At 36.7% G+C, this 13,489-nt stretch overlaps 1 protein-coding gene across 1 annotated transcript; it reads left to right on the top strand.

Annotated features, from left to right (window-relative positions):
* Positions 1-9,303: 9,303 nt before the first annotated feature.
* LOC137732689 (probable aquaporin NIP7-1) lies at positions 9,304-10,978 on the top strand. The gene is made up of 5 exons (XM_068471983.1): positions 9,304-9,492; positions 9,641-9,865; positions 10,023-10,217; positions 10,578-10,639; positions 10,747-10,978. Exons 1-5 carry the CDS (start codon positions 9,304-9,306, stop codon positions 10,976-10,978), a joined length of 903 nt encoding a protein of 300 aa, XP_068328084.1.
* Positions 10,979-13,489: the final 2,511 nt, after the last annotated feature.

Raw genomic sequence — 13,489 nt, forward strand, 5'->3', positions numbered from 1 at the left:
GAGAAAGGGTTGTGACTGGCTCGGATAAACCTTGCATCTATTAGTTCATTCACTACATTTTCGATTTCAGTCTTTTGAAGTGGCCCATAATGGTAAGGCCTAATGTTAGGGGGTTTTGCTCTTGGTACTAAAAGAATGTGATGATCATGTACTTTAGGTAGAGGAAGATGAGTAGGCAGTGCAAAGATTGTCTCAAAGTTTCCTAAGAGAGTTTGCAGTTCATTGAGCTGCTCATAATGTAAATCACAAGCCTCCATTTTTCGAATCTCCAATGAATACAGGAAAAGCCCAAGATTAGAGCTAGAAATTTCCTTATCCAATTGTTGGAAAGACATTTCTTGGATGGAAGGCAAAGCAGTCTGACAATGAGTGAGTTTGTAACAAGAGTTGCCTTTTGAGAATTCCAATGTTATGAGTTGGAAATCCCATAAGACATGACTGATTGAAGAAAGCCATTATATCCCCAAAACGATATCACAGCCCCCTAAGGGAAGTGTAAAGAGATTCACTGCATAATTATAATTTCCTATAGTTAAGGGAGCATTAGCACAACAACCAGAACTCCTAATTGTACCCCTATCTGCAATCATCATTTCAAAAGGTTTGGTAGCTTGAAATTACCATCCAAAACGCTTGAAAAGTCTTGAATCCACAAAATTTTGGGTGTTACCAGAATCCAACAAGACAGTGACATGCTGACCATTCAAAATCCCATGAACTTTCATTGTGCGCACGATTTGCCTAGCTGTGGGTGCCACAAAAGGCACACTCACTGAGCTCCATGTTTTGAAGAGTAGGCTGAGACTCTTCCTCAAGTTCCGAGGTAACTTCCTCCTTAGGTATAGCCATATCAAGCATAAGTAACTGTTTGTTTGCACACTTGTGACCATGAGACCATTTTTCATCACAAAAACAACAGTCGCCGCGCTCGCACTTTCGGTGGATCTCCTCAGGTGTCAACCTCTTAACAGGGAAATTAGAGGTCCGAACAGGCTAAGTGGTAGCATGGAAGGTATTTACAGGAAATCTAAATGTAGGGGTAGGTTTTGTATAACCAATTTTTAGATCAGTAAACTTAGCATCCAACTGAGCAGCAAGAGAAATTGCTTCATGAATAGTATTAGGACACAACAATTTAACATCATACTTCAATTCTCGTTTAAGACCCCTTAGGAAACAACTCTTAAGAAGTATTGGACTCAAATCAGTAGTACGATTAGCCAACCTTCGAAATTCAAGTACATAATCCTTAAATGTACCTGTTTGGCGTAACTTGAAGAGAGATTCAGCACTGTCCTCAAATTCACTAGGACCAAATTCTCTGCAAAAGGCATGAGTGAAATCTTCCCATCGAGGCGTCGTTTGTAAACAATCCATGCACCGGAACCATTGAAGAGTTTCGCCATCGAGGTGAAATGAGATTGTGATGACTTTCTGGTGTTCAGGAGTTGAGTAGTAGTTGAAGAACTGCTCAGATTTGTAAATCCAAGTGAGAGGATCCTTGCCAATCATTAATCGAGGGAAATCAATGTGAAGATGCCACTAAACAATCTGGTTACCTCCCCCATCGATTAAATCACGCCAAGGAATGCGATTGAGTTCGTGCTCTTGAGGATCAGGAGGATCGACAATGATCGGAGGTGGATTTGGATCAGTGGACGATGAAGAGCCATTTCACCCAGCTCGATAAGCTTGTTCGTATCAGAGTTGCTTGAAATAGATGGTGAAGGAAGTTTCCAAAGTAAAAACATGGGCGTCCATAGCGGTGAGGCGTGTGTTACTGTTGCGGCGGGTCATGCAAGGAGGGAAAAATCTAGGATCGGAAGAATGATACCAATGATGGGTACCAAATTCCTGCACTAGAAATTCAACCTTCAATAAGCACAATAATGGATGAAGATGGAGGAAGAAAAAGCACTGAGAGCATGCTTATATTTTTTTTATCAAAATATTGTTACAAAGGAAAATAGACTATTGCTCCATTTAAAGGTGCTGGACCCCAAGGGTAGCCACTTAGCAATCCACTAGCAGAAAAGACAAAATAAACAAAATAAGCTAAATAACTAAACCTTCAGTGATTAAGAAAAACCATTTATTTTAGGTTCCTAACAAACCCTAATTGCGAGTTGTCGCAATTCGCAAACAACATCCAATCTTCAACACTGAACAGTAACCAACGTAGCGAAGTAGCAAACCAAGACCAATGAATGGCGACGTGGAAGACCCAATAAGGACGTTGGGACGACGCCGCCGATGACAACGCCGAAAAAAATACCGTCAAACCCTAGGAACGTGAGCCTGTGCGGCCTGTTCTTTTTTCTTGTCTCAAGCGCGTTCTATTTTTTTTTATTTTTAAGTGTGTTCTATTCTCAGGGTTTTGACTCTCAAATCATTTCTTCTTTGGGGATCTGACCTATCCCTTACAAGGCACCTACTATCCTTCCTATCCTTTGGTCTCCTCCTTGGTTTCCTTGGGTTAAGCTTAATACAGATGGTTTGTCCAAAGGAAATCCCGGTCCTGCTGCTTGTGGAGGAGTTTTGAGGAATTTCCATGGTCGTTTTCTTAGAGGTTTCTATTAATGTATTGGTCATCGCAACTCTATTTTTTGCAGAGTTATTATCAATTATTATTGGTGTTGAGTTTGCATATCAGCGGGGTTGGCATTGTCTTTGGTTGGAAAGTGATAGTTCTAGTGTTATTAATTCTCTTCAATCGTCTGATTTTGATCCTCCTTGGCCTCTTCATACATAATGGTCTATTCGTTTGGATCCCATTCGGAAAATGACGTTTTACGCATCTCACTTATATCGCGAAAGAAATCTTGTTGTGGACAATTTTGCTAACATAGGCTTGTCTTCTCCATCTTTAACATGGCATGATTCTCATCCGATAGCAGTTCGTGCTGATTTGTTTTCAAACTATGTTGGCTTACCTGGCTACTGGTTCTTAAATTAATGTGCATGTCGACATCCAGGTTTGTCTCACTTTTTTTTTCTCCTAACTTTTTGGTGTTGTTTGACTTAGGTTTGGTTTTAGAGGGGTTAGGTTTCATGTCCCCCCCCCCCCCCCCCCCCCCCAATTTCTTTGTATCATTCTTAATTTTGTTTCTAGAAGGGTGAGGTTTATGTCCTCCTTTCTTTTTCGTGTATTCCTTTTTGTTGTCTTTGTTTTTTTAGGGGGTAAGGTTTATGTCTCCCTTTGAGGTTTAACTTGTTTTTTTCGTTATCAATAAAATTACCCCCGTACTGTCGAGGTTTCCAAAAAAAATAAAAAATAAAAGGATAAATGGGTGTAGAATTAAATTCTTTGATTTCATTGATTCACAAGATTAAAAATATATACTAGTTAAGTGACTTGGAATACAAACTTAGGTCTATAGAGATTTACAAAACTAGCTTAGTAGAATCCTATACAGAAACTTCTACACTAATAGCCCCCCGCAAACTTGGAGGTCTCGAAGTGACAAATTTGGACCATGGAAATTCAAAGCGAGGTTTGGAAAGGCTTTTGGTGAGAACGTCCACTTGTTGATCAACTGAAGGAATAAACTGGACTTTATGGGTTCCCAACTTCACCCATTCACGAACAAAATGATAATCAAGCTCAATATGCTTTATCTGAGTATGGAACATCGGGTTGGCAGCCATGTACATAGTGCTCAAATTATCACAATATAAAAAGGTGGGTGAAGTAACCCAGAAACCGGAGGTCACGAAGAATATAAGAAAGCCAAATAGATTTTGCAAAGCATGAGCTAAAGCTTAGTATTTAGATTCCTAACTAGACCAAGAAAAAGTTGGTTGTTTGGTGGAGCTCCAGGAAATTAAATTAGGCCCATGAAAAATGAGAAACCCCGAAGTAGAGCAACGAGTATTTGGACATCCAACCTAATTCGCATCTGAATAACCACAAAGTAATGGAGAACCAAATCCTATGAGCAATAGTACCTTTGACATACCTGAGAATGCGTTTAGTAGCAATAAAGTGAGTCTGAATAAGGCAGGACGCAGAAACAATAACTGTGAAAACCAAGGTGGTAGAAACAATGCATAGTGAATGTGTTGACCCTAAAAACTACTTAGCCTATGTGGTGTACAGGTCGAATAGCTAATGAGCTATATCCTTCGGTTGAATGCGAGGCGTCCAACTCTTTGACCGAGCTCGGTCAGTGAGTAAATGAACGTGGTGATGGTGTTGAACTCGTTGCTGACTTCTGTATCTGGATAATTGTGGTCAAGAAAGGAACTCGTCTCGGCTTATGGGTTATAGAGCCTGAAGACAAGGTTGCTAGTTACTTCGAAGTTCAAATGAGGTTCGACTTTCAATGTGCCGAACACCAACTGGAACACCCCACTTCGTTGAGAATGCTAAACCCTAGACTTAGATAGGTTGTCAACCAAGCTCGAAGTAGTGTTGTTTCTACAAACTGGAAGGTACTCCTCGATTGCTTGATTCTATGGCTCTAGTGTTGTTTATACAAACTGTAAGATGTTGCCAGTTGTTAATCACAACGTTGTTTATATAAATTGGAAGATGTGCCCGACAAAGTTAGGAAGGCTAGTGTTTTTCTCAAAGATGAGAGGATTTCGTGTAGAGTGAGAAATTGCACAGGGCAGATTTATGTGTTGTGTTGAAGGTCTTCTAAATATTGCATAACCTCTTCTATTTATAGGAATGGTTTTTGTGCTGATCACCTTATGCCGAAGTAGAGTCTTATCTGGATTGTACCCCTTTTGCATCCCTTGATCTAACATCAACTCATCTTGATCTATGGACCGGGCTCGGTCACTCCTACCAAACTTTGAGCTCTGAATCTAGTCTACTTCTTATTATCCCATTCATTCTTGGTCTTGATTAGTTATGAACATTGATTCTTGGAATATTACGAATCGTATCAACGTTCATTCTAATCCTTAAACAATTTCAACCATGTTAGGACTCAAACGAATCCAACCTGAATCCCAAGAGTCCTACACTGATTAGGGTTTGGCTATCCCACCTTGGGCTGGACTTAGTCCCAGAAACCAATCTAGGCCGAACAAAAGTCACACTTGGCTCGAGTCCAATATTTTGGGTCCAAACACATTGACAAAAAACTGATTGTAAAATAAAAATCTAATGACCTCATCAATTTGGCATGGAACATTGTACTCTTTAGAGCATCTTGTCTCATGTATAACTCCCAACAACGCTGCAATTTGTTTCTTAAGGTATTCATCAATCGGATTGCTAGTCACATGAAATGTTCACTCTTGTACGCTAAATCCCCTGCAAGGAACATATCCAAATGATAAGCCGAGCAAATTCAATTGTGAACAAAATTATAGATTCCCAGTTTAGACCTTATATTGCATCATACTCAAACGAAAAGAAACCCCAGGAGCAACAACTAAATGACAGAACAGATAAGAAAAAATTCGCATAGCAAATACAAGATTCAGACCAGAGCCGATCACAGTAACATAACACAGAATGTAGACTCCAAAACATGAACTTTGACTAATTCCTGAAATACCATCTTAACAAAAAGCAAATCAAGTGCCAAAATTTAGGTCAAGTTTTCTTGAGAAAATAGACATAGAGACATCAATCAAGTTTTTCAACATTGGATTGTAAACCCGGAGGTGAACCTTTGGAGATTAGAGAATTGATGGGTGCATATTCTCATATATTTTTATCATATACTTCCTTTAGATTTTGTATATATGAACGGGTTAAATGCGTTAATTTATATTGTTTTAATTTATAGGCATTCAATACTGAAGTTATGCATAAATGAAGTGAAAAATGAGCTTTTTGGGTGTGTAGAGTAATTCTAGTGAAGCATGAGGCTAACTAGCTACGCGAAAACATGTGCATTACAACAAGAAGATGAAACCAATCGGTTTTGGAATCAAATAGACATGGGAATGCTATTCAATGGACTTTAGGAGAGAACTTAGTTTTTAATTTTTATTATTTATGTTTATTTTTATTTTTCTGATTCTAGGGAAATCTGAAGGTTAATTTAAGCGGACCTAATTAACTTGGAGCGTCGAGGTTAATAACTTATCGAAAGACCAACTGAAAATCAATCTTGTATGCAAGTGTAACATGTGTGGAGAAGAACCTTCTAGCTAGCATTCCATCCATATTTTCATCACATTCATATTTACATTCTGCCTTTAATTACAATTTGTGCATTTTAGTTAATTTCGTCAAAAACTCAATCCCCCCCCCATATTTTGTTAAGTCTTAGTCATTTGATTTGTTTTAGTGTTTTAAGTGTTTAGTTTTGCATTCTTTGAGTTTAGTTTAGTATTTTAAACTTTATTTTACGTTTTTGAGTCAGTTTCCAAGTGAATTAGCACCCCTAGTTAATCCCCGGTTAGAACGATCCCTACTTACATCATTACTACAATTGTCACAAAGAGGGTTTAATTTGTGTGCATATAATTCCCGCATCACGAGGGCACAGACATCCAAAGCCTCTAAGTCTTCTACTTCAATAGTTGAGGTGGGCATAGGCAAGAAGAAACAGAAAGCCTCCAGTAAGTAAACCTTGCTTCATTCCTTCATTCTTATTCGCAACTTCGTGATGAGAGTTGACAACTCTATTTTCTTTGACTCTTAGCGCCTCAAGCGACCAAAAAGCCTACTATCGCTTCAAGGGAGGAGCCACTGCGGGCTGAGATGTATCAACAAGCCAAAAATCTGCAAGATTCCACCCTGGAAGCACTGGAGGTATAACTTTCACCTTAAGTTTTACTTCTTTGAGTTCTTCACTTTCTCTTGTCTACTATTTTTTTTTACTCTTTGCCTGATTTCAATTTTAAATAAAAAAAAATTTACAATGATTTTTTATAGCATGATGTACGATGAACAGATGTGATTGGAGGATTTCTAGAATTCTCACAAAGAGAATCCGGTGAGGATCCTCTTGGTAAATTTGGAAGCAAAATTTACAAATTAAATGATGTGTTACTAATAAGAATGAGAATGTTTATCAACACTTAAGTAATAAACCATGAGAACGTTTATCAACACTTAAATAATAAAATCAATCATAAACTTTTATCAACTTTTATGTCTTTTAGTTTCCAAAACTTTATCTATAAATTTAATTTCTCTAGCATTACCATTTTATTAAGTTTCTCCTTTGGAATTGTCTTGCTTTTCCCTCTTATTCCTAATTAATTAAGTTGATGGGATACTTTTTATTTTCCTTTTTCTTTGTGTTTTTATTTTTTTCTCTAAATTAATTGCCCGACAAAATAGTGATTGCAAATGTTATTATAATTCATCTTATCCAACTGCACTTTGCAAGATCAAGATCTGGCACTTTGATTTATAAGACCTCGATGCCCTACTAATCTACTATAAATTATTATTATTATTATTATTATATATTATTTTTTTTGGTAAACTGGACATTACATATTCCATGGCAAAAGCCATCAAAGTACAAGGAACTTCAAAAATGAAAAAAGAGTGCTGGAAAGATAGGAAGGACATGGCACTATTAAGCAAAAAGTAATGTCTCCTTCGAGCACCCCACTACAATACATTCAAGGTGGACAAGGGAGACCATCTCTGTCCAAAATATGGACCAACGAAGATGGGGGTCAATCAACCCTCGCACATCCTCATATTTTTGAAGGATGCAATCAGCAGCCCTATTTGTTGATCTGGGGATCCATGACCAGCAACAGAACTGGAAAGCTTGCCCTAGTTGAAGAACTTATTGAAGGATAGGGTATGCTTCCCATCTGCCTGAGATAAGAGAGTTGTTGAGACATATGATTGTTTCCTTTGAATCAGACTCTACTACAATCCTCGCAAGACCAATCTGTGATGCAAGGCAACATCCTTCCATTACTGCTAATGCTTCAGCTACCTCAACCCTAGAAGCTGAGAGAATCTGCATGGTGAGTTTCAAATTAGATTTTTATCAAAATTTTCCTAAAGAATATTGGGACCAGAACCAACTAAATCTTTTTGGAGCCGATAGTTGGACCACATATACAAGTGGACACCTCTTTTGATCTTCAAATTCAATTTCAAGAAAAAGAAGAAAATATATTGGAGAAGAGAGACTGAGAGATTAACAAGATAATTTTATCTTTCCAAAGCGTTTTTACTAGAAAGTTAGAAACGCATTTGATCTTTTACTAAAAAAAAATAAGCGCTTTATATATGTACTTCTTCAGAAAATGTTTTAGTTGCTTTTCAAGAGCATTTTTATGACCCGAAAATATTTCTAGCTAAAGGAATAAACCGAATAAGGCCAAGCCCAAGAATGACCATTTTACGGTTACGTCTCAACAAACTTCTTGTCTACTTTAAGAGTGACCAAGCACCAAGGTGTTTCCTATTCAACAAAATATGGATTGTGGAAAGGTGGATTTTAAGATTTTCTTTTGTGAAAATTTTCATAGTTATAATGGAAAAGATAGTAGAGAGAGCAACCAAAGTTGTAGATTCTGAGTACAAAATGGTTCACCTTCTAGAGGTGAGATTGGTAAGAAGCACAAACTATCCTCCTTTTAAGAGCAACACAAGACTTGCGTGGGAGACCCAAATTTCTCTAACCAAACCATCATTCAAAGCCCTTTTTATTTTTTGAAACTTTAACGAAAAGCTATCGGTTTAACGAAAAACCACATTTTGACACTAAAAAATCAATCATGATACTATTCATTTTACCATTTATTTTGTCCTTATCATTAAAACTCAAAGTTTTCAAACCATTTTTATTAGTTTTCCTTTTTTTTTTTTTTGGTAATATTAAGGTGACTAAATTTGCAAACAAAATTTACAAGAGTAATGCTAGAGAGACTAAATTTGTAGACTAAATTTTGTAAACTAAATGACATGAAAGTTAGTGATTAGATTATTAATTAAGCGTTGATAAATGTGCTAATTTTTTATTGGTGATACCTCATTCAGTTTGCAAATTTTGTCTATAAATTTAGTCTCCTTAGTATTACCCAATTTACAAACTAATGTGTCATCAATAGGAATGAGCACGTTTATCAATATTTAAGTAATAAACCAATCAACAACTTCCATGTCCTTTAGTTTTCAAAATTTTGTCTACAAATCTAGTCTCCCTAACATTATCCTTTTCTTGAAGAGCCAAAACTGTGTGAGCAACAAACCAACCTAACTCGACTTGTTTGGCCAATTGACTCCAAGTCGCATGCAAGAAATACAGCTTTTCTATAGTACATGTTCTTTGCACCTCCAGCTTTACAAGGCTGATAAAGACTCAGTTTGAAACATTTTCATCTGCAGATAACTTTGTGCATGAAAACTTGATCATGAAAGGCTTTTCTACAAATGAAATTTGTGTTTCCTCTTCTCAAACTTCAAACTGCACATCAACCAGTGGCCATTCCAAAGATGACCAAGAAATGGGGTCTAATGCAATGTCAAATGGGGGAAATGTCTTGAGAAATTCAACGTTCTTGTGTTTTCCACTCCAGATGAATCCAAATCTTGTACGCGCGGTAAGAAAAGGTCGAGCCTTTCGAAATTCTCTAAAGAGTTAAACATGAACTTTGTGATGTAATTTCAGGACAATGGTTGCATACTTATTTTTAGACCCCTTACTATTGAGTGTAATTTCATTGGTCTACAATATGTTAAAGCAAGCAGGTTTTGGCTGAGATGGTGGGGACTTTTATCTTGATGTTCTGTGTATGTGGGATCATAGCAAGCACACAGCTGATGAAAGGTGAAGTAGGTCTTTTGGAGTATGCAGCCACAGCAGGTTTAACAGTAGTAGTTGTTATTTTCTCCATAGGGTCTATCTCCGGTGCTCATGTCAACCCTGCTGTCACATTGGCCTTTGCCACCTTTGGTCATTTTCCATGGTCCAGGGTACGTACTTAACCATTCCAACCTAATCAACCCTTAACTCAATCATTTTTTTGGTCCAGGGTACGTACTTAACCATTCCAACCTACTCAACCCTTAACTCAATCATTTTTTAGGGTTTTTAAGCACTAAATTAATGTTGTTTTCATGTAATTTCAAGGTTCCTCTTTACACATTAGCACAAACACTGGGTTCTGCTCTGGCAACATATATTGGAAGGCATATCTATGGCATAAAACCAGATCTCATGACCACCAGACCACTGCAAAGCTGTGCTTCTGCCTTCTGGGTTGAGCTCATTGCAACTTTCATGATTATGTTCCTAGCTGCCTCATTGACACATCAAGCTCAAGCTGTAAGGAAAAAAAATTCCGTCCTTTTTCTTCCATAGCTTATAGCCGGAATTGTTAGCTTGGTATACATTGTTTCCCTCATTCTCTAATAGATTAAATTTTTGCGATCATTGACAAAAGAGAGAAACAAGAAGAAGTTGCGGAGGTTTAAATCTTTATCTAATTAACATGGTACCGAAGGTATGAGGATTGGAAGGTTAAAGTAGGGTTTCGAACTCAGGACTATGATACCATGTTAGAGTCCTAAGTTCGAAACATTCAATCCTCATTCTCAAATTATTTGCATATTTATAATGTTGTGCCTACTTACAAGAATCTTTAACAAGTGATTCTTGCGTTCACTACTCGAAACTTTTCTTCAGGTTGGCCATTTGTCTGGATTTGTGGTTGGCATTGCCATCGGATTAGCTGTACTAATCACAGGGTAGGTCTATACAATTACAAAAGCTATAAATGCTGCAATTGCATAAAGTCATTTAATTTTTTGATTTAATCTCAAATAAATCTTGTTGTGGTATGTATGCATTGCAGGCCTATTTCAGGAGGGTCAATGAACCCAGCAAGGTCACTGGGACCTGCAATTATTTCATGGAATTTCAAAGACATATGGATATATATTTGTGGACCAACTGTTGGAGCTGTTTCAGGTGCTCTCCTATATCAAATTCTTCATCTTCGATGCCCGCCACCCTGCAGTCCCAGCAACACTTCCTCTCCAAATATACATCTGCTCGGGCAACCCTTGGCCTATGGAGCAAACTAAATAGTGCACAAATGATATTGAATGGGAAAAATTGTTGACTCAGTTGCAACAATAATCAAATTATATGAAGCTGATCATGTAGTTATGTGACATTATTCCAGATAACACATCAGCTGTAACCGCATTACAGAAGCACTAGTAATACGAGAAAAATAAAATAAAAAACTCATCTTATGCTAGAATAATTGGTGCCAATTTCTTACCAACTTTCTTTGAATTGGTAAAAGGAGCAGGTGTCACTTGCTGGTCCAGCAATAAAACTGAAATTTGGTATCAATGTAACCAGTTTTTGAGCTCCCTACATGTTTTTTTTTTGGGCACTGAGCTTGAACCAACTCCAGTTTACTTATAAACTATTGGTATTTCATTGATGCAGTGGTCCAATTGAAAAGGAAATTTGTAACATGTGAAGTGAACCAAGATTAAAACAAATCATTCGACAAGTTTTTCATTCAAGAATGGAAAGGAGTTAGAATAGGTAAATTGTGAACACACAAAGGCTGCCTTCTTAAGATCGTCAAAATCTCATTAAATTTTAAAGCATAACAAGCAATTCGTCAAAGTTTTAAAACTCTTGGGGTTTCTTGGCTTTCAACTTCAAGCGGTTTACTCATATATTTAACATGAAAGAGCTACAGTTGTTGAAAAATGTAAAAAATCTCGTATGAAAAATTAACAAAACAAAAGCAAGAGAACGTTTTTTTTATAAAGCCAAAACTTAAAAAAGATGTTACTACAAATAATACGAACATTTTTTGTGATGAGGAAGGGATACTACCGGAAGCAACCAAACTCCGCTCCAGAGATGATCATTTGGGCTAAACTATCTTTGGGCCAGTAAAAATGCCCAACTCACCGGGTGACATTCTAAATCTAACCCATGAACAAAGCATCTTCAAACAAAGCAACTTCACCACCATTTCTCTCCCACAACTTCTGCAAAAGAATCCACCTTTCGCCAACCATCTGGCTCCTAAAATTTTTTATCTCCTTAAATTTATCCGACTCTACCAAAACTGGTCACTTATACTCATTTCTTTGTAACACATCCATTTTTAAGGTAAAAGCCTTAAGCTTGTTAAGAAATTTATCGTAACACCTTAGCTTTCAATTGTATTATATGCTCACAAAGTACCTTGATTCCCAAATTATTGACAACTCATTTTTATACATCACAATTCTCACTTGATCACCACCTCTCTGAAGAACAACATCTACATGAATATTCTTACAAATTCAATATTCTTATAATGGGTTCTATCTGATTCTTAATTGAGAAGATTAAGGAAATAATATAGACCCTTAATCTTGCATACAATTATTTGAGTTGCCCTGTTAGTGGAATTCCTACCATTCTCTTCTAGAAATTATATATTTTGGTCAATGACTCTTATTTCTATTATTTTATTAGTATATATATTATCAATGTTATGGAAGTATTGACATAACATTATCTTAATAAAATAAGCCGAACGTATTATCAACATATTTCTATATCAACGCATGTAAGTCACTTCATCCACGTATGTTTTCTCTATTTCTAAACCTCCAAAATTTAATAATTGAACTCTCAATACATATATAATCGGGTTGCTTTGAGCTCAGCTTGATCTAGCTAGAGCCGAGCTTGATTCTTAAACACTTCGGTTCGGTCACCTTTCTGCCAAACTTTAAATAATGCAAAGCTTGACGTGGAGAAAACCATAAACTTCGCATCAGTCAAAATCTCTCTCAACCACACTTCCTCATACTTTATTAATCATAATTAATAAAACTGATCTTCCACTATGTAGTTTAAACTTGAGTTCATAGAATTCCTCATCAAACAAACGGCATAACATCCAGACGGCCATTAAGCTCCAATTGCCAAAGATAAACAACTTTCATGTTCCTTACACCTTGAAATGAATATTTAAACCCTTGTTTCCTCTGTCCTAGTCAGATATTTAACCTTTTATCACTTGTTTTTATTGCCTTTTGCTACCAATACGAATAAAACAACCGAAGTCGTGATGCACTGCCATTAATTGTTAATTAATTATTACTGTGATTATTCATTTGATTAAGAACGGTCTTCCGTCGATGTCTGTATCCTGTCTTGTTCTTTTATTTTTTATGGAGAAATGGGGTGGTTTACTGTTTAAAGCAGCTTCTTTTCATCTTTATGGTAGAGTTCAATTGTCATGCTAATTATCCATGCGAATGGACAAAATATCATAAGAACTTGTAGGTAGAAGTTGCCTTGTAAAGAAAATTTTCCATGCGACACCACACTCACAAATAAAGTTGAGTGAGTTGCCGCATGGGACACACCTTGCTTACCCAAAGTTTTCTTCAATAAAACCGCCCTTAATTCACCTAATTGTATTCATTAACTTTATATTATGTTTAATAATTGATAGGAAGGAGCCCATAGAATTTTTTCCCTAGGACTCTTGAACTGTAAGGAGGAAATTTCAAATTATTAAGAAAATTTAAAAGATGGAAATAGAAATGACGGAATATTTCTTG

This window comes from Pyrus communis, chromosome 4, assembly GCF_963583255.1.
Source record: "Pyrus communis chromosome 4, drPyrComm1.1, whole genome shotgun sequence".
Classification (NCBI taxonomy): domain Eukaryota; kingdom Viridiplantae; phylum Streptophyta; class Magnoliopsida; order Rosales; family Rosaceae; genus Pyrus; species Pyrus communis.

Coding starts and splice junctions, on each gene's coding strand:
- LOC137732689 (XM_068471983.1), top strand. CDS start 9,304: ATGAAAGGCTTTTCTACAAATGAAATTTGTGTTTCCTCTTCTCAAACT. Junction 9,866..10,022: donor GTCATTTTCCATGGTCCAGG/GTACGTACTTAA, acceptor TGTAATTTCAAG/GTTCCTCTTTACACATTAGC. Junction 10,640..10,746: donor TTAGCTGTACTAATCACAGG/GTAGGTCTATAC, acceptor TATGCATTGCAG/GCCTATTTCAGGAGGGTCAA.